The sequence below is a fragment of the Nuphar pumila genome, chromosome 13, assembly GCF_984573655.1.
Source record: "Nuphar pumila chromosome 13, dmNupPumi1.hap1.1, whole genome shotgun sequence".
Taxonomy (NCBI): domain Eukaryota; kingdom Viridiplantae; phylum Streptophyta; class Magnoliopsida; order Nymphaeales; family Nymphaeaceae; genus Nuphar; species Nuphar pumila.
The window spans coordinates 88,229,970-88,252,617 of record NC_143261.1 but is presented as its reverse complement, the minus strand read 5'-3'; the positions used below and the strand labels follow the sequence as shown (position 1 = coordinate 88,252,617).

General features: G+C 39.5%; 1 protein-coding gene across 1 annotated transcript; it reads right to left on the bottom strand.

Moving 5' to 3' along the window:
* Nucleotides 1–15,704: 15,704 nt before the first annotated feature.
* Nucleotides 15,705–22,265, bottom strand: LOC149819040 (growth-regulating factor 4-like). The gene is made up of 5 exons (XM_089986334.1): nucleotides 22,100–22,265; nucleotides 20,188–20,530; nucleotides 18,435–18,503; nucleotides 16,028–16,509; nucleotides 15,705–15,947 (listed from the first exon to the last, which is right to left on the bottom strand). The coding sequence occupies exons 1-5, from the start codon at nucleotides 22,263–22,265 to the stop codon at nucleotides 15,940–15,942; spliced, it is 1,068 nt and encodes a 355-aa protein (XP_089842460.1). The 3' UTR covers nucleotides 15,705–15,939.
* Between the last annotated feature and the right edge of the window lie 383 nt (nucleotides 22,266–22,648).

Genomic DNA, 22,648 nt, shown 5'->3' with positions numbered 1-22,648 from the left:
GCCAAAGTAAAACAACTGATCTTTATCATCCATTCTCTCCACTTCCAACATTATCGAAGAGAATGCCTTGACATAGTCATGTACTGACCCTGTCTGTTTCAATGCCAATAACCTTTTGCAGGCCATTTTCTCTTGATTTTTAGGTAGAAAGTAGTCTCGCATTTCCTTCTGGAGGTCTTCCCATGAGGCTATAGCAACCAATCCCCGTCGAACATCACCTAAGCGACGTCTCCACCAAAGGGTCGCTTCATCCGCAAAGTACATTATTGCGGTGCGCAGCCTATCTGCGTCCTCTTCTATCCTCGCAGCTTCTAGAAATTGGTCCATCTCGTAGATAAAATTCTCGAGATCCTTTGAGTCCCGCGTGCCTTTATACTTTGCGGGCTCAGGTAGCCTGTAACGTGGTCTCTCCACATATGTCGCAACACCGCCAGCCGGGGCAGTTCTCAACTGCCGCTCTAACTGTTCATTCTTTCGTCGAACAACATCCAATTCAGCAGCCATGATGTTAAACTGACCCAACAAATCATCAAATCTGGTGGAAAAGTCCTCCACGAGTAGTTAAGTTTAGTGGCAAGACTTTCCACCGAGTCTTCCACTCCCTTTACTGTTGTCTTGATCTCTGCATTGAGATCTCTGAAAGAAACACAAGTTCCATTAACCAACTTCTCCATGTTGGTCACTGATCCAGTCAGCTCCGCCACATCGCGCGAGATGGCTGACACCCGATCATTGGCCATGAAGTCCTCTTCAGCAGGAACCACACTGCTTGAAGGAGTCATGGCAATCTTCTTCGGTGCCATTGTCACTCCCAATGTCGACAAGGCTCTGATACCAACTTGTCACGGGCTGGGAAGCGAAGGCCCCCGTGACGTAGCTTCGGGCAATCACACACACCGAAGGCAGGCCTTTTAAGCGCACAAGCAACACACAACACACGCGCACGAGCGGAAGCAAGAGTATGCGTATGCACAAGCACAAGCACAAAGAGAGAGAGAGAGATGCAAAAAGCTTCTTTATAGATACTTCAAAGCAAAGTACATCAAGAGGGGAAGAGAGGGTCTGAATACACGGGGTTCTTAGGCCGTAAGGCCTTGTGGGGCACTCTAGAGTGCCAAAGAGGTATATACATTAGAGCAAAAAGGTGAAAAACATGGTGGTCCGGAACACTAACAATGGTTTGAGATTTATATTTGGGAATCTGTACACTAATCCTATTGAAATTGTACAAAAGATCCATCAACGTTTGAGGTATGGAATTACTTCATTGTCACCCTTCAAAAAATAGCTTAATAGAGGAGCAAAGATCTGCTCTGCCAGATTCAAAGTATGACGTTCATCTTAGGGTCAACCTACAAGACATCATCTGCCCATGCCATTCACTCTTTGTCACTTAAATTCCTTCTTGTTGTAAAGCAGCCCGCATGATCGAAAACTCCCAAATGTGAACGTATCGTGAAGCCCATTCTCCAGTTCTCCGGAAAAACACCCTTAATGCTAACTACACCAGCCACTCTGTATCAGGTGGGTACCAGTGTGAGAGAAATCTCCACCTTTGAGTGACTGGGGATTGCTTTAAAAATAGGGTCTCTTATGTTGAAATCTAATAGAGATACAGAGACCGAAACATTCATACGCACATACATGCAGAGACACTAGGGCATACGTGGTTCAGCCAATGTGGCCTACGTCCAAGGAAACTCAACGATGACCTTTTTATATATTCTCAAGAAAGAGAGCAGGCAAATATATATATATATATATATATATATATATATATATATATATATATATATATATAAAGTGTCATGATCCGAATAAGGATCAAGAGATACCAAGGCTGGAAAACAAAAAAGGTAATGACATCGTCCTGCCATATATATCAATATTCAGTTAGCCAGAATTAGGGATGACAGTGGACCGGGGGAAAGCGGGGCCTCGCCCCGCCTCGCCCCGTTTGGACCGGGGATGAAGGGTATGAAACGAGGATGGAGGCGGGGACGAAGGTTAAAATCCATCCCCGTCCAGGGATGGACGTGCACTTTTACCCACCCCGACCACTTCCCCGCCTCATCCCCGCCCCAACCTCGCCCCGACCACTTTTCCCCGCAATATTCCCGCCCCGCCTCGCCTCATCCCCGTTTGAACCGGGGATGGAGGACATGAAACGGGGATGAAGGCGGGGGTGGAGGATAAAATCCATCCCCGCCGGGGATGGAGGCGAGTGTGGAGGATAAAATCTTGAGGCGGGGCGGGGGTGGAGACCTTGTCCCACGCCCCGCCCCACTGCCATCCCTAGCCAGAATATAGGAAAAGATCACGCTAGATAACCGTAACAATTTCTCCCTCAAGTTGGAGAGCAGATATCAATCTGCCCCAACTTGCTCGTGATATCTCCATATTTTTTTTACTAAGAGATTTAGTAAATATATCTACTAATTGGTCACAGCTTGACACATGGAGAGTTGTAATGGTATGATCTTGAATTTTTTCGTGAACAAAGTGACAATGTGCTTAGTTAATTCGCTCATGAAATACCAGATTTTCTCTAATGTGGATGGCTGCCATATTGTCACACCTTAATTTCATCTGCTCCATAATGATGACGCCCATATCTTTAAGTAAGGCTTTTATCCAAACAAGTTTGCATGTGCTTGTCGCCATAGCTCTGTATTCAGCTTCTACATTGGATCTGGCAATGAATGTTTGTTTCTTGCTCTTCCAAGACATTGTTTCTTCCTACAAGAGTACAATAACCTGTGGTTGACCTACAATCATTTGGGTCTTCTGCCCAATCAGCATCGGTATAGCCAACAACATTTAGAGTTGAATCTTGCTTCAAAAGGATACTTTGCCCAGACTACCTTTTAAATATCTTAAAATTCTATGAACTGCTTCCAGATGAGTCAATCGAGGAGAGTGCATGAATTGGCTGACAAGGTTGACAACATATGTAATGTTTGGTCGGGTTACAGTGAGATATATTAGTTTTCTCATAATTTTTTGAAATTATTCAATGTTTTGAATGATGTCACCCCCATCTTTATGCAGTTTACAATATGGTTCTAACGGAGTATCTGCGACCTTAGCCTCCGATGTGTCAGTTTCTTTCAACAAGTCTAACATGTATTTTTGCTGACATAGAAACATCCCTTGTTCAGAATGAGCAACTTCAATTCCTAGGAAATATCTCAACTTTTTTGGCCTTTAATTTCAAATTGCCTATGCAGCTGAGACTTGATATTTTGCATAAAACATATATCATCTCTTGTCATGATGATATCATCTATGTAGACCAACAAAATTACGTTACCTATAGATTTGATGGACGAGAACATAGTATAATCGGCAGTGCTCCTTTGAAACCCCAAGTTGATGAGAGCTATACTCAACTTTGAAAACCAAGCTCTCGGTGATTGTTTTAAACCATAAAGAGATTTTTTTAATTTGCAAACCTGGTTTTCTTTTCAATACCGGGAGGAGGATCCATAAAGATTTGTTCTTCTAAGTCTCCATGTAAAAATGCATTTTTTGACGTCTAATTGAAAACTTTTCCACCTTTTAATAGAGGCAACTGAAAGTAAGGTACAAATTGAACTCATTTTTGCAACAGGAGAAAAAGTTTCATTGTAGCAATCCCTTCTTTTTGGGTGTATCCCTTCGCTACGAGTATGGCCTTGTACCCCTCGGCAACTCTATTTTATTGTGGAGTACCCAAACAAGTATTTTATGGTCTGATCCCCTTTTTAATCATGAAATCATGTAGAGCAGTATTGACATATTTGCCCCCCATTGTCAAATTGAAGCCTTTTTATTTTAACTGCATACTGTGCAAGTACCATAATGTAAAAATCTTCAAAAAGTTTTGGCACTTTGCTTTTATTTTTCAAAAAAAAGATCCAAGTAGTTTAGGATTTATCTTCTATGAAGGTAATATAATACCGGTTCCCATAGTTGGACTTAGTAGGGGCTGCTCCCCAGACATCAGAATGAACGAGATCAAACAATGCATCTGACCGTCTACTAGTTTTATGAAAGGGTATGCTTGTAGCTTTGGCGAATTCACATACATCACATGCTAATGAGGTAAGAATCAAATCAGGAAAAAAAGTTTTTATGACATGGCTGGAAGCATGTCTTAGACGAGAGTGCCATCAGGAAAAAGAATCATCACCATGAGTTATGAAAGTTGTTGCATCGACTTGATTGAGCACGTACAGACCATTGCATTCTGATCCTCTACCAATCTCCTTCCTCGTTTTCATGCTCTGAAATATTATGCTTTTAGGAGAGAAAATAACCAAGCAATTATGAGTTTTAGTAAGCTTACTAACTGACAATAAACTTGACGTGATTTGAGGTACATACAGAACATCCAATTTTATCTCATGATTCAACAAACTATACATGTCGGTTCCTCTAACTGAGATTGGTGAATTATTTGCTATAAAAACCAGTTTTTTACTTACCAAGGTCAGCTCATCCAGACGATTAGATTGATTCATCATGTGATCTGTAGCTCCAAAATCCATAACCTATTTGAAATTATTGTCATAGAGTGTAAGAGCATGATTCATACCTTCATCGTGTGGCTGAACGGGCTGATTGGAGACAAGGTTGGTCTTGGAAAACTGTTCAAAAAAATTTGCAAGGTCATCTTTTGTAACAAAGTTTGCAGCTTTTGATTTTTGCACATTCATTTTTTCCTTAGGTGGTTTGCCGACTATATCCCAACAACGTTCACCAGTATGGCCTAGTTTTTTACTATAGGAGCATGTGAGCCGACTTTGGCTCTTAGATTTGCCTTGGCCATCATATCATTTGTTGGTGGAACCATGGCGGATGGAGGTGTGACATGGGACTTGAACGCCATTCGGTCTCCCTGTTCTTCGATAGGTTTAAGATCTGGATTCATGATTTTCTTTCGGGATGCTTCTCGTTGGATAGTTTGACAAATCATATTAAAGTTGGGCAGCAGAGTAGTCATAAGAATTTGGCTTCTAAGACCTTCGAAATCACTACTAAGTCCAGCCAAGGCTTTGAAGACTTTGTCTTCTTTTGTACGCTGGTTAATGACATCAAGATTGGAGGTGGATGGCTGATATTGACCCAATTCATCCCATGTATCAGCCAATGTGCTAAGATACAAATTGATGGGTTTATCTTCACACATGTATCTTGTTATATCTTGCTGGAGTTAAAAGACTCTAGCCAAGTTATTGTGTTCATTGTATCGCTCTTTTAGGGTTTTCCAGATTTCTTTGGTTGTCTCTTTGTACAGAAGAGATTCAACTATATGTGGTTTCATGGAATTGAGGAGCTATGACATTTCAGGGACTTTATTCTTGCCTGTGACATATCCCAACTTTTCTTTCCCACTTTAAAATAAATTGGCTGTTTTAGACTAACTCATATAGTTTTGGCCATTCAACGGTATAGAGGTAATTTTCAAGATTGGGTTCTGTTCTTGAACCACCATCTTGTTGGAGTGATCAGCCAAATGAAACTCTGGACAAGAGCAAATGGGAAAGTTGGAGGAGAAATAATACCTTCAATGGTAAGGCATCACGCACAACAGTGGAGATTGATACCTTTACGCAAACACAGAATGATCACCAGATCTTTTCCACGCGAGTTATAGACATCAAACGCTCTGATACCATGTTGAAATCAAATGGAAATACATAAATTGAAACATTCATACGTACATACATGCAGAGACACTAGGGCATACATGGTTCGGCTAATGTGGCCTACGTCCATGGAAACTCAACGGTGATCTTTTTATATATTCTCAAGGAAGAGAGCATATATATATATATATATATATATATATATATATATATATATATATATATATATAAAGTGTCATGATCCTGATAAGGATAAAGAGATACTAAGGCTGAAAACAAAAAAGGTAATTAATGACATCATCCTGTCATACATATCAATATTCTGTTAGCCATAATACAGGAAAAGATCACGCTAGATAGCTGTAACATCTTATTTACATGTAGCCTCCCAAGCTGTTGTGATTGAAAATGTCTTTTTGAATTTTCAAGTCAACTTATCAGGTTGGCTTGATTGCCATTTTTGGTTGTTGACCATCATCTTGATTGAGTCTGGAACTCTAAGAATTGATTCAACTAGTTGGCAGTCAGGGGCTTGATTATGATCAAGTTGATCCTTCACTTTGATTCCTTGAAGACTGTTGTACATAACTGCTTTGGTGTTGTGGGTAAGGAAGTTGAGGGGGGGGGGCTGCAAACACCATGGGTCACACCAAAACTCCACACAACCCCCCCCCCCTTCCCCCAAGCTCCAATTTAGTGTGTTCCGAAATTGCCACTGCCCCTTGTTTCATGCCACTCCATCTAGCTAAACCCTTCAAACTGGGGCAGGGAACCCACATGGACTCTCTCTCTATTTCCTTCTGATCAGGAAAACTTATGGTAAAGGAATGTTTGCTGCCAGCCTCCACACTATTTTTGATAGGCACACAATGTTCATCTCCCTTAAGTTTCTCAGTCCTAATCCTCCCTCTTCTAGTGGTTTACACACTCTATCCCATTTCATGAGGTGAGTGTACTTCTCTTCATGAGAGCTTTTCCATAAGAAGTGGCAAATGTTTTGCTCCAGTTTATACAAGATATGGGCAGTGTTGACGATAACCCTTCTCTTCTCTCTCTCCTTGATTTACGAGATCTGATCCCGACAGTTACAGGAAATATCTCTGCGTATCAAGTTGGTTATGGAAACTGTATATCGTACCGCTATGATTTTTTCCAAGTTAGTTATATGTTGTGTATTATAAATATCGTATCCCTGATGAATCAAATATAAGAAAAAAGAGAGCGAGAGTGTTTGCCATGGATGTAGGTCTAATATGACCAAACCACGCTAATTTCTTCTTTTGGCAAATTGTATTCGTGATCCATTTGGTACACTGTGTAAATCGTTACACAGTGATACCTACAAATTGCTTCCTATCTACATATCGCTACATGGTGGTGTGAGTCATCTCATAAATTGCTACATAGTGATCTCTCATAAATCGCTACAGTGGTATCTCTCATAAATCGCTACACGGCGATATCTCATAAATCGCTACATGGTATCAAAGCCTAGTTGATCTCTGGCTGCTGTGTCTTTCTCTTATTTTGTCAAGTGTTTCTGGTAACTGTGTGTGATTCCTTTTCATGGCAAACAACTCGTCAGTACAACCACAATCTCCATCATCAACAGAGCGAATTCTCATTCAGGATCATGTACCTAATACAAAAATCACATCAATATTATTGAATGGTACAAATTATCTTTCGTGGTCCAAATTGGTTTCCCTATACTTAAGCGGTAGATCTAAACTCGGATATATTAATAGAGAAATAACTAGGCCAAGCATAAATGACCCCAAATATCGTGATTGGAGGTCTGTCAATGACCTTGTTATGTCTTGGCTTCTTAATTTGATGGAAAATTGAATTGTTGAGGGTTTCTTATTTTTAAATACTGCTCAAGAAATATGGACCACTGCTGAAGAAATGTATAGCAAGCAAAACAATATAGCTTGTATGTATCAATTGTCTTGCGAGATTCATAACCTCAAGAAGAATACTCAAGGTTTCTCTGACCTTTTTGTAAAAATGAAGCGTCTATGGGATGAATATGAGTCATATACATCTACATGCACGAATATGATTTCCTTTAAAAAACTTTGTGAAAAGGAAAAAGCATTTCAATTGCTCGTTGGGCTTGGGAATGAATTTGATCAAGTTCAAAGCCAAATCTTGTTATCAACTGAATTACCATCAGTTAACAATATATGCTCTATCATAATGAAAGAGAAAACTCGTTGTCGAGTAATGAATGTAGAGAAGTCTCTCCTTGAAGCATCTAATAGAGCTCTTTTTCCTGATGATGTAGCTTGTGCAGCAAAAACTATGAGTCATCAGGTCACAAAATAAGAAACCAGATTTCTTGTACCATTTGTAAAAAAAATGGACATACCCGGGATAGATGCTGGAACCTTCACGGTAAACCAGGAACTGCTCCAACTCAACGTCCCCATGAAACCGCACCATCTAGTCATGTGGCTACCACTTCAAACCCGAATGATAAAGTTAGCTCAGAAGATTTGTCTACTCAATTGAAGAATATTGCCGAGCTGCTTAAAACCGTTTGTCAGAAAAATGATCAAGTAGCTATGACGGCTTCCATATCCTCTCCTTCAAATCCAGGTAATATTTTTGCTTATCACAATGATAAAAATGGGATCATTAATTTGGGAGCAAGTGAACATATGTGTTTCACCATAACTGATAAATCCAGGCTAAAACTAATTTGCGACTGCAAGCATGTTGTCATTGCGGATGAAACAAAAGTTGAGGTAACAGGTATTAGTAGATTTCAGTCGTTTGATCGTGTAAAAGAACTGGATGTTATGGTAGTCCCAAGCCTATCGGCCAACTTATTATCTGTGTCAAAAATTACAAATGAGCTTAATTGCAATATCACTTTCTCACCATATAATATGATATTTCAGGACAGGGCGACGAAGAAAGTGATTGGTGAAGGAAAAAATTTAGACGGTCTTTATGTGCTTGAAAGACACGAAAGAGCCATGCTTGCTGAAAAATATGAAGGATGTCTGTGGCATAAACACCTAGGATACCCATCAAGCCAGTCATTGAACATTTTGTTTCTTGATTTTCAATTTGATTGTCATTCGTGTGATGTTTGTAGATATGCTTGAATGACTAGACTTTCCTTTCCTAGATCAGATAATATTGTTGAAAAACCATTTGATCTAATTCATACCGATGTATGGAGACCTTCTCCTGTGACGCCTTACTCTGGTTTTAGATATTATCTAATATTCATTGACGATTTTTCAAAAGTTATATGGATCTCTTTACTTAAGACCAAAAATGAATTTCTTGGTAAATTTAAAGAGTTTTTTTCTATGGTAGAAAACCAATATGATACAAAAATCAAGATCCTAAGATCTGACAACGACACTGAGTATAAGAATACTTAGTTTGACGAATTTGAAAAACAAAAGGGTGTAAACCATCAATTTATCTGCGTAGGTACTTCTCAACAAAATGGAGTAGCCGAAAGGAAAAATCGTCATTTTCTTGAAGTTACCATAGCCCTATTATTCCAAATGAATGTTCCAAAAATATTTTGGAGTGATGATGTTCTGACTGCTTGCTATATTATAAATCGTCTGCCTAGCCAGATTTTAGAAAAATACTCTCCTCTTGAGATTCTAAAGGGGCAGAAACTCAATTTAAATCACATGAGAACCTTTGGATGTGTTGTATTCATAGCCAAACAAGGATCGGATAAACTTAGCAGTCGTGCTTCCAAATGTGTTTTCTTGGGGTATTCTGAGTCTCAAAAGGGATATAAATGCTATAATGTAGAAGAGCAACATTTTTTTATCACCAGAGATGTCTAATTTAACGAAAATATTTCATACTTTCAGCAAAATCAATGTCAGGGGGAGACAACATTTAGAGACATATTTGAGAAAAACTATTCTCAGGAAGAAGTAGTTCTGCCTGCGACCGACTCATATGAAAAAATTGCAACTAGCATAGGAAGAACTTTTGACTCATCGCAAGAGGCAAACTCTGAAATAGAAAATCAACCTTTGCTAAGAAGGTCAGAGCGCCAAACCAGAGCTCTTGCTCATTTAAATTATTATGTTACATTCTCAGTTATGTACCCTATTGAAAATTATATTGGGTATCACAAAATTAGCATGACTCACAAAGCCTACATTAGTCGCATTTCTCAGAATAAGGAGCCATCCACATATGAGGAGGCTAGAATTGATTCAATATGGGTTCGAGCTATGAATGAAGAGCTACAAGCTCTTTATAAAAATAAGACCTGGGAAGTTGTTTCTTTACCTCTTGGAAAAAAGGCAGTCGGATGTCGCTGGGTATATAAGATAAAACATAACAGTGACGGGACTATAGAGAGATACAAGACCAGGTTGGTGGCTAAAGGGTATACTCAGACTCAAGGTCTTGATTACGATGAAACATTTGCTCTTGTTGCCAAAATGAATATCGTCAGAATTCTCTTATTTGTTGTTTGTAATTACAATTGGCCTCTCTATCAATTAGATGTTAAAAGTGCTTTCTTGCAGAGAGACTTAAAAGAAGAAGTGTATATGAAACTTTCACCTGGACATCCTGAAGAAGAAAATACTGATAGAGTATGCAAACTACATAAAGCCATTTATGACCTGAAACAATCTCCTAGGGCGTGGTACCATCGATTGAGCAGTTGCTTGAAACAACATAAATTTGTCAGAAGCAATGCTGACAATTCAATGTTTGTCAAAGGAGAAGGTAATCACTTGGTTATTATCTTGGTATATATGGATGATATCATTGTGACAGGTACAAATGATGAAGGCATTCAAGAAACAAAGAGGCTTCCGCATAACACCTTTGACATAAAAGATTTGGGCAAACTTCGCTACTTCTTAGGCATTGAAATAACTCATTCAAGAAAGGGTTTGTTTTTATCTCAAAGGAAATATATGTTAGATCTTCTTAAAAGTGCAGGAAAAACTGGGTGTAAGCTCGTTGAAACTCTGGTGGAAACGGACAAAAATCTATTATCTCTCCTGATGATGTAACTGTTAATAAGGAAGGATACCAGAGATTAGTTGGAAAACTAATCTATTTAACTATTACTCGACCAGACATTACATATGTCGTCAACCTCGCAAGCCAATGTATGCATGCTCCTCAGGAACTATATTAGAAAATCGTAAATCGAATATTGCAGTATTTGAAAGGAACGTCAAGCCAAGGATTATGGTACAAGCGGAACGATTGTCATCAAATTCAAGGGTTCACAGATGCAGACTGAGCAGAAAGTTTAGACAGAAGGTCTACCACAGGATATTGTGTTTTTGTTGGTGGCAAGAGGTGGTTGCCAGATCTAGTGCAGAAGCTGAGTATAGGACCATGGCAACTATTGCCAGTGAAATAACCTGGGTTGAAACTTTCCTAACAGAAATGAAGATGTCAGTCGATCTACCTATTTTCATGTTCTGTGACAATCAAGCAGCAATACATATTGCAACAAATTCAGTTTTTCATGAATGGACTAAGCATATCGAAATTGATTGTCATTATGTTCGTGAAAAGGTTCAAAGAAAAGAGATCTCTACTCCATATGCTAAAAGTGCAGAATAACTTGCTGACGGATTCACCAAAGGACTGAGTCGAGATCATCATCGTGACCTTCTCGACAAGTGGGGTTGTGCAAACATCTACACCCCACTTGAGAGGGAGTGTTGACAATAACCCTTCTCTCCTCTCTCTCCTTGATTTACGGGATCTGATCCTGACGGTTACATGGAATATCTTTGTGTATCAAGTTGGTTATGGAAACTGTATATCGTACCATTATGATTTTTTTTTCAAGTTAGTTATATGTTGTGTATTATAAATACTGTATCCCTGATGATTCAAATATAAGAAAAAAAAGAGTGAGAGTGTTTGCCATGGATGTAGGTCTAATATGATCGAACCACGTTAATTCCTTCTTGTGGCAAATTGTGTTCGCGATCCATTTGGTACATTGTGTAAATCGTTACACAGTGATACCTTCAAAACGCTTTCTATCTACATATGGCTACATGGTGGTGTGAGTCATCTCATAAATCGCTACATGGCGATCTCTCATAAATCGCTACGGTGGTATCTCTCATAAATCACTACACGGCGATATCTTGCAAATCGCTACAGGCAGAAATAAAAAAAAGTGTGCATCCAATAAATTGGAAGAGACTGGAGCACTGATCTTATCAGGATCACGAGGGCAGCCATTGACAGTTTGTTTGCATTCCAGGATTCTAGCCGGCGCCTGAATTTGCTGAGAAACGGTTCACACATTGCTGAGTTGAGTCGTCCTCTAAATAAGGGGAGGCCGAGGTAAGGCATAGGGAGCTGTTTAGGACGCCATCCACTTCATTGAGCAATGATGTTTGTACGGCTTGGGGGGGGGGGGGGGGGGCAGACTACACGAAATGAATATGGCCTTTTCGCAGATGATTTGCAGTCCTGAGGAGGCTTCGAAAGATCTCATGACTTCTAAGAAACCATATACCAACTGATTGCGATCTCTAATAAAAAAGAGTGCATCGTCGGCGAAGAGAGAGTGGTGCCATGTAAATGCTCTGATCGAGACGGGTAATTATGCCACGAGCCACTGCACAATTCATAAGACAAGTTAGTTTCTCTATGACGAGGAGAAACAGATACAGAGACGGGATCACCCTGTCGAATACCCCTACTCCCCAATAACTGGCACACAACACAACTCATAATGTGGTCTGTCCATTGCCTAGGGAAGCCAAACAAGATTAGTGTACCCTCCAAGAAGTCTCAATCCACTTTATCTTATGCCTTCGCCAGATCGGTCTTGAAGATACTCCCTTGTTGCTTTTAACCATAGAATCCATTAACTCTGATGATACGTTCTAGAATGCCGTTCATCCGGTTGACCATGAGCTTTGTGACGATTTTGTATAAGAAGATGCATAGGCCTATATTGGGTGATATTGATGGAGGTTTGATATGCCTTCCACATTGGGGATCAGGACTATATGGGTGCAGTTGATTCTTTTGAGGATCCTCCCTGTTTGGAAAAAGCTTTCAACCGCCTTGAACAAGTTTCCTTCTATGATGTGTCAGTACCTCTGATAGAAAAATCCTGAGAACCCGTCCGGGCCCGGTGCACTCACGACATCCAGCTCAAATACAGTTGCTTTGACCTCTTCATATGTGACTTCTTTATTAAAAGGGGATTCCTCGACATGCAGTATACCGTCCTCCTCGTGGGGTGCAGTTGAGATGTTTTGTTTTAAAGAGCAAGGATAAATGGTGAACAACTTCTGTTTTTAGGTCCTCCTGGTTGGATATGGATGAGCCGTCCTCTCTGGAGAGGGAGGAGATGCGATTTGCCTTGATGTTGCAATTGTACAAGGAGTGGAAGAAGACGGTATTGTGATCTCCTTCTTCTAACCAGCGGCATCGAGCTTTTTGTTTGATCATCAACTCTTCCATCTCGTGTAGGAGTTGCAGCTCATCTAGGAGGTTGAGTTCCCTGATCTCGCCGGAATGCCCCTGACTTTTCGTTTTGCCCACCCAACCAGATTTCCTTTTGTGGCCTTCAATCGGAAGATGAGAATAAACACAGTACAACCACGTTAGTAAGTGGATCAGCCAGCTTGTACGTACGATCCTTTCACATTCCTCATCCATCGCTCAGGCTTTGAAAAAATTTAAGGGGGATCTGGGTTTGAAGTGTAGGATGGCAGTGACTTGGATGTCGTTGTGGTCAGAGATAAGTTTTGAGAGAAGGATGCCTTCTGTGTTCAGAAATCTTTGGATGATTTCGAGTACACTCCCAATTTACATTTTTACAGACTTATGGAGGTCCAAGCACAAGTTGTTTGCAACTATAACCAGGCGCACACGTACTTATCTAAAATGCATGGCTTTTCTCAGCTTTTCTCAGCTTTTGGCAACTGTTTGATGTCTTAAGCACACTGTGACCAATCTAATGAACACAATGCTACAAGGATGCACAATTTGCACCTCATGGATCTGAGACCAGCCTCTCGTGGCTCTGCTTGTGTTCTTCTCGTTAAAAAAATTGTAAAATAAACCTGACAAAGTGAACATAAATAACCAGTGTGGATCGTATGGGCTAGTCGACTTGTAATAAATATATATTTTAAACATATTTTTATCACATGATGTAGTGTGAAACAAATGATAGAATTTGGGTTAAAGGTTTAGAGAAAAAAAGCTATTGCTTCCAGCCATCCAACAATATATTTTCCTTGTAATCAATCCTTTTACTTTCAGCTCTAAAACAATGTATTTTTTTTCTAACAAACAAGCTAGCTTGATCTCAGCTCATTTTAGCTCAGACTCTTAACATGCTTAGTTATTGGGAATTCATGAAATTGTTCATGCTTTCGTACCACCGTGCTTTATAATCATGCTCGCATCAATGCCTCAGCACTCTGCGCATCATCTCTCGCTCAGGAGGCATCGGATTCAAATAAAACTCTGAGGAACAAAATAAAGAAACTGTACAAAAAGGATGCCGGGATAACACATTGTAACAAACTGGCAATAACAAGACTACAGGATGCCCAAAAGGAATCTCTCTCTCTATCTCTCTCTCTCTCTCTCTCTCTCTCTCTCTCTCTCTCTCTCTATATATATATATATATATATATATATAGAGAGAGAGAGAGAGAGAGAGAGAGGTACCTTTAAAAGGAACCCTTAGCAAAAGGACCCGACTCTGTTCCCTTCAAGAAACATGTGACGTAAGAAAATGCAACAGAGGGAGGGTGGGCCCCTATACAATGTTGTCAGTATCGGCCTTGAATCGTTGGGGCACCCATTCAGCTGTACTCAACTGAATCGTTCTGTATCAGCCCAAAAATAATAAAAAATTATAGCATGTCAATCATAACATGACATGTGTTAAAACTAATAAAATAAATTTAAAATAATATTAAAAAGTATTTTTTAGAATTATTAAAAAATAGCTGATTCAGGCGTATCAAATTTCTGCCTCTGCCGATGCCGATACAGGCGGATACACACAGATACTGATAACATTGCCCCAATAACCACATGCATGAGCATATACAGTACTATGGGGCAAGAAAAATCAACTGGACACTTTGGGTTTTCGCCATCTTCTAGAGCAACTCCACCCCCAAGAAAGCGCTCTTCATTACGGCTTAGTTAAAAGCATTCCACATAATTATGATCTTAAGAATTGGTAAAGCAGGAAATCACAAATTTTTTGCCGAACCATATTGCAATCCAGTCCAGTAAAACACCAACATGAATACTTCAGATTCAGTCTTTTCAAAGATTGGAATCTGATTTCCGAGATTTAGTTCACCAAATATGTTACTCCTAAGTTGGTAATGCAAACAAATCTCTTACGATCGATTGATTGATATCGTTGCTTATTGCAGAGCTTAACCGAGATTTAACCAGAAACTGTGGGAAAACAACATGAAAGTCACAGCTGCATAAGAAAGAACAATAGAAGACACATAAATGCTTCAACAATTAGTAGTAGTTTGTGGATAATTGTCTCATGAGGCCCATAGTTAGGAAACTAATCATGCTAAATCCAACAAGGCACCAATAGGGAGTTAAAAATTGTAATCTTCAAACAAAACTGAAAACCATCAATCACTACAGAAACAAGATTTGCATTCACACATATACTGAAGGCATGATCGGCACCAACACAAAGTTAAAGCTGCTACAGCCAGTGGGTCAAGATTCAGGCTCCATCCCCACAAAGGCGTTCAGATACTTGTATCCTCAATCAGGGACTGCAGCAGAATCATAAAAGTTTTGAACTAGAAACACTGAAACTTTTCATTCTCAGTGCTTTACTATTGCCTATCCTAACTGAGATGGCGACAGTTTGGTGCAGTAGCTGGGCAGTGGTTAAGGCGTCCACACTCACAAGAATATACAGAGCAGAGAAGCAGTTCTGCAACAAAGCAGGAACAGAATTGAAGAATGTCGAAAAAATAAAAACATCTAAAGTGCCAACAAAGGATATATTCTGAAAAGCTAAACCATGATTACCATTTTTTACAGAATTCAGTGACATCTACCCAACATGGCATATATGCGGCATAACACCATATCAGAAGCAGTACTACTCTTATCGCTCTTCAAAAGGTTTACCAACCACAAACAAGACAGTCCTTATGGCAATCCAAACATAAAGGGAAAGTAACAAGAAAAAAAAACAGAGAAGAAACAGGAGTAGAATGACAGGATATCTTTTCAAGTCGCCCCATGAGATCCCCCAGATTCTGAAATCAGATCGATAATGGTGCCTTCTTCAATCATCTGCAAGAAAAGATATGGCAACAGTGAAAAAGTATTCACCAAATGGACAGTACAAAATGTCCATGATCAGACACACTAACCATTTGGAGAACGAGAACTTGTTCCAGAGAAGTCAGAGGAAGACATGGGGATTGAAATGGAGAGCTGGGTAGTAGAGAAAGAGGTTCTGTTCGATCTATCATCCTCCAAATCAGACCATGAATCCCTGGTTTTGGGCCACTCATCAAAAAAGAGCCGCAGAGGCTGGCCACCAGGTTCTCTGCCTAGTTTTATAGATTCTGTAGCCCCAAAATTGCTGCCAAGGAAGCAATGCTGTTGCTGTTTTGAAAGTGCAGAGGCAATGGTTGTAGATCCAAGATCTTCCAGTGCCTGCAGCTGAGGGTAATTGCTCTGCAATAGGGACCGATTCTTCTGCTTTGATGGAGGAGATGAATTGACTCTGGGGCGAATGCTATGCCATGAGTTATCGAGAGAAGAATCCATTCGGAAACTCCTTGAACTTCCTGAAGCTTCTGTAAAGAAACTATGCTCATCAATTTCATCTTTCAGACCTGGAAGATACCTGCATGTTTTCAGCCATAAGAACAAGGCAATGAAGAAACTAGAATACTTGACCACGAAATGGTGCTAATAAATTAATAGTTTTTGACTATCTAATTATACAAGAAACTGAGAAAGCCAACTGAAAATTGTGTAGGGTTCAGCACCTGTAATCGTCTTGGAATTTCATTAAGCAGAATTGGTGGTAGGCACCATAACTAACTATAAGCTTAGGGGCACAATTAGTCTTCGCATCTACTTGATACAATCTTTTGGGTCAATTTGCTTACTCTTGGCATGGGATCTAGGAATACATAGATGAAAGCCAGAGGAATTCAAAACACTTCAGCACCTCATATACACAGGCCATGAACAAAGTCTTTGAAAACCTAGTAGTAGTGTACAGATATCAAAATAAAGAGAAACACAAGGAAAACAAAGTAATCTTCAAGAATAAACAAATAGTCAAGACAACATGGAACTATAGAGCTCACTGTGAAGCATTAGAGAACGAGAAAAAAAATATGCTAATGAGTGTCCAAGACAGATTTCACAACCATGCCTTGACTAAAAGACAATGATAGGAATAACAAGGGAGAAAAAGAAGAAAAAGTAAAAAAAGAGAGAAACCAAGTCCAGTAAGCAATGAAGATGACAAGACTCAACAGGGTAAACATGTCAACTGGGACTTGAAAGGTAGGCCGTGTAGGCAGCATTATCCAATTCACTTTTTAGCAGTCAGCAACTAAGAAGCCAAATAGATCCAGTCATGTTACTCTCAACTCAAAAGACAACCTAATGCACCAAGGCACATACAAATACCAACCAGTTATTGCATTTCAATTTAGATCAAATCAGGGAAGTCCCAAATTAAAGCTTTTACGCACACCATTGTGGCATCCACGCATGCACATGCAAGTGTTATCTTTCACAGTTAATGCCCAACTTGGACTTTTCAATAGATATGCACCAACAAATGAGAAGCGGAATTAAGTGCGTAATTAGGATTAAAGGCGGCAACTTAGGATGTAGATCATTCCGTAGATCTGAACAGCTCAACAAAACAGTTTTAAAAAGAAGATTGAACATCCTGGCTTGTAGGACTGAAATAGCACCAACATGTATACAAGTCATTAGCAAACAGACCTTCAAAGTCTAAAACCTACCAATTCCCCAACTTGATGCAAGACATGGGTGTAAATCTCAAGAAAGCAATCCTTGAGTTATGATTCTTCTCATGATATTTGACAAAATAAATCGAAACTCAAAGAACAGCACCATGACCTATGAGAAAGATGATTTTTTATTGCATGATGTGGTAATGATGCTCAACTCATACGAGGATCTGATGAATGGTGATCGTGGAGAACATTACTAGAATGCAGATACATAACTGGATGAAAAATTTTCCAAATCCCAACCTTTCAGGATGTATGGTTCAACAAGTTAACCATTGACCATTATCAAATATATTCAACAGGTAATCCATCTCAAACATCTGCTTACCCATACTGAAGACCCAAGATTGAAGCCATGTATTGATCTTGGGCACCTCATCTTGACCAAAAGATGGAGTGCAAAATGCAAATCATGGACCATCATAGATCATAACTCTTAAAACTGTGTCCAGGTCAATTCTATTTACCTTACGGAGACAATTTGACCAAGGGGTTGCAGAGCAATAGAAATCAGAAAACTAATGCAAGGGAATTACTAGAAACTTTTTTCTTTTGAGCAAATAATGACAAATAATCTCTACCAACAAGGCTAACTGATTTCCCACCAGGACAACAAATTTCAGCATTTGAAACTGGAAAACCAAGTAGCCACCATTGGAAAGATCGGTTGACCCCAAAAAAGCTCTGTAAGACTCAACTTGGTGTGAAAACCAAATGGGACCATAGTGCACTAACCAACAAAAAAGAGATTGTCAAGTAAGAAGCTGACCAGTTGCTCTCACTCACCAGCATATAATAAGCTAATCTCAGCAGAGCAAAGATGTCCAAAATTGGATGACTGTAGATTACAACAATTAGTCAAGTTAAAGGGTCATCACCAATCCAAGGTAACTGAACATGGTTTTTCTTTCAAGGTCTTCAAGAAGAACAGGATATTCTTATTCCTTCCTTTGCATATAAACTTTGCCTATTCTCCTTGATCACTGTTGCTTACAAAATTTAGAGGATTAAGTGGCAAAAGAATGGAGGCTTGCCTTGTAAAGAAAACCAAAAGATCTTTGAACTAGAAAGTTTAAGGTCTGCCACCATTTTATTGAATGTATATATGCACTGTATGAAAAAAAAAATTTGCTCGCCCAAATAGCAATGAAAATATTAATGACAGCCCAAGAACGCTACTGCTGCTGCTTCAGCTGATACCACTAGTGCTACTAACATCAGCAATATGACCAATATTTATTATTATGAACCTATGATAAACTTATCACCATAATTACCAGCAAGATCATCTTCATTCATTATTATCACTATCACTGCAACAACAACTAAAGGCAAAAATCATGAAAGAACAATAAAAAATCATTCCAAACTAAATTCTACCAGTTCGCTAGGAATGCTTTCCATAAATTTTAGGAACTCAATCTGGACTTCTGCAGGATGGTTCATATAAAAACAACCCATACTTATATCGAGTTTGCATCTTGATCATGACATGTTGATCACAAACACATTTTTTTCTATGAATTTATCAGAAAAGAAATTTCAAGACAAACAGTATCAGGCAATCTTATGCATGGGGCTGAAATAAATTGAGTCATGGGGAACCAGACCATGAAGCAAGATGATTATGTTACATGTGGGCTAGGGAAAACCTGAGAGGAGAGAACCCCAAATATTTTCACAGAAACCAATCCATCTAATTCACTAGACTCTCATATGAAGTTCGAGAGAATATGGATATCCTTAATCAGGTAATTCACATAAATCGGTTGAGATGAACTCTGCAAAACCAATGCAATGACTATGGTGAGTCAATTGAGTCCATGCGGACAGCTAGTCAAAACTGTGCCCAGAGAGGAGCAGTTGTCTGCAACAGGTTTCAATAGCAGAATCTATCTCATTTCTGGATTCAAAGATAGTTTTTTATAGAAATTAAGAACACTTTCCAAAAGCAAAATCTTTGTACTCTGGAACCAAAAGATAGTTTCTTATAGAAAGAACACAGTTATCTGAGACAAAAAACAAGAGGCCTGAACTGCAGTTATAGAATGCACCGTCCTTCGCAATGATTTCAGTACCAAAAATGACCACCTTCCAATATTCCATCTAGACCTGAAGCAACAACTAGATTGAACAGAAAATGTACAATGCTCTATAATTTCTTGATACAATAGCAAAACCATGATTGGCTTGGAGGGCCTACACTACCTCAATGATTAAACATAATGAACTCAGCACTCAATCGAGTTTGGATGGGTTGAGTATCCCAAGTCTCAAGCTAGTTAATTGTGGCCTAAAGCATTAAGTTACAAAATGGATGGTTTCTTCATACTGACAAACAAAACGGAAAAGGTTCTGTAGCCATTAAGGATACAAACAACCACATATACAAAGATACGCTTTAGTTGTATAACATCTCATATAACAAGAAATGATGCCCCCATATCTTAATGCAAGGAGAGAAGTATCAAATATCTATTCAGCCATGAAGGGTTCGCAGACACAATGAATCACATATATACCTGTACTCTTTGTTACCCATCCCATATGGTCCAAGCTGCACTTGCAACTGCGAAGTAGCACTTCCAGGACCAGGGTCTTGGGAACTACTGATTGAGTGCAATGGCAGGTTTTGAAAACTACTGCTTCCAGCGGCAGCAAGTGATGTCACAGTCGACGAAGACTGCAAGTTGGTTTGTGTTTCCACAGGCTTTCTTGAACGGTTGCGGCCTCTGTGCATGTGCCGCTCACAGTATTTTGAGTCTGGATAAGCATCCTTTGAACACCTCCACTTCTTCCCATCGGTTCTCCGGCACCTTCCAGGCTCTGGATCAGCTTTCTTCCCATAAAAGGGGCCCCAACCAGCTGTATTACAGTGGGAAAGAGACGACGAGAGTGATGATCTCATGAAAACACCACCACAAACATCAAACATTGACAGTAATAGCAGTATTCAAGGAAGAAACTCTTTCCATGGAAATCTTAACTTATATAACAGTCAAAACACCAAATTTTATTGCTTGATCCCATGCAAGCAAACAATTACCAACAATCAGAATAAGTTGTGACAAAGGCCTGGCACAAGCTCACTGAATAATAAGGAACTGACAAATCAGTAAAGATCACAGGAATCCAAAGTTGGTTTACAGCCTAATGAAGAAAAGGACAGAGTTAATCACATAACAAAAACCAATTTTAGAACGCAACAAGATAGAGGGAGCTCCTTTTTTTTTAAGATTATCCTTGGTTTGTATTAAATGACATCATAATGAATATCAATCATCGGACCAACATAAGAATCAAGATGGGGCTAGGCTGGCGGAACCCCAATAACTCTTCTCAATGGATACCACACTATACATTTAATACTGTAGGGTAACCACTTGCACCAGAAACAAAACCAGACCCTACTATAGCAAAAAACTATGGATATAAATCAATAATAAACTTGATACATAGCACCCTTCATGAGTTCATGGTTACACCCGAAAAGGAAAAATAAGGAAAGAACAATAAATGATAAATAAAGTAAATGCAAGGTAAAACGACGATAAATAACTAATTAATAAATTGCAAGATATTCCTTGTCACGTTGTAAAAATTACAGATACATATAACAAAATATGCTCCCAGTCCCAGACAAATATTAGACATCGGATCTGATAAAGAACACTTTGTTATAAAACCCCACGGTTTTATATCAGGCAAATAAACAACAGGAAGAAGTAAAAAAAAAGAGAGAGTATACGACAGTAAGAGATCCGAGAACGGAATAACATAAAATAATGCCTTCACTCTCACCAAGAACAACCCTCAACCGGCTCTAGAGCCTAGGCTTCTTCCAGAGCAATCACATTTTAAAAACTCAAAACAGTAAATTCTTGTTTGAAAGGGAAACCATAAAATATTCACAAAAACCAAAAGCCACCCCCAATAAAGAAAACGTTTCTAGCATGATGCAAATACCGAGAGAGAGAGAGAGAGAACAAAAAAACAAAATTCGAGTAGAAAGGAAAAAGCTTTAACCATAAGCTCAACCACATTATGAAAACCTAGAAATGAAGAGTGAGACCACAGAAAGATTACCAACAAGAAACCCATCTACAAAAAATGACGGGACAGAACACAACACAGTTACAAGAGAGAGAGAGAGAGAGAGAGAGACCAAATTCACTGGAGAAACAAGGACCATTCTGATAATTTGAAGCAACTCCCCCCCCACCACCACCACCACCACCACCAAAAAAAAAAAACAAAGAAAAAACCACGAAAAACAGAAAAAACCATACCAACAAAAGCAAAATAAAGAAATATTAACAACTGAAGATTAACAAAGAAAAAAGAAAAGAAAAGACGACGAGAAGGCATCATTTTTCCATTTCCATTTGACGTCCTCCGAACCCCTTCCAAGGGAGCAAGCTTAGAGGGTCTTACTGGTTTGGTGGTGGAAGATCCTGGAAGAAAGAGACTCGAAGCCCCTCCGAATCGGCAAAAGGAGATCAGGAGGAACAGGAACTCCCGCCACCAGATACTTGAATATGAGAGCCTGGTGCTCCAACTCCTGCCATTGCGATGACGTAAACACCCCCCTGTTACTCATCCCCACCACCTCCCTCCGTCCCTCCCTTCTCAAACCTCCCTCCCAACCACCACAACAAGGGACTTGTCCACCTCAGACATCACCCACAAAGGGGGAAAACCACAAGAGGAAGATGAAGAGAGCTACTTACAATCACTTCTCATTATCTTTTTAATGAAGAAGATGAGAGTGTGCACAATAAACCCCTTCAACCAAACCAGCAGTACAGAAACAGAACAACAAGGGTGGCCAGTTGGTGGGTGATCTCTCTCTCTCTCTCTCTCTCTCTCTCTCTCTCTCTCTCTCTCTCTCTCTCTCTGTGGTGTTAATGGTGGTGGTTCAGTGAGAGTGAGCTCTGTGTTGGGGAAGGAGGAGGCTGAAGGAGGGGGGGGGGCATTATAAAG

Bases quoted from the DNA above. Each gene is read 5' to 3' on its own strand.
- LOC149819040 (XM_089986334.1), bottom strand. From the start codon at position 22,265: ATGAGTAACAGGGGGGTGTTTACGTCATCGCAATGGCAGGAGTTGGAG. The intron at 20,531-22,099 runs GTAAGACCCTCT...ACTGTAATACAG, and splicing joins GATCTTCCACCACCAAACCA to CTGGTTGGGGCCCCTTTTAT. The intron at 18,504-20,187 runs GTATATATGTGA...TGTAATCTACAG, and splicing joins ATGGGTAACAAAGAGTACAG to TCATCCAATTTTGGACATCT.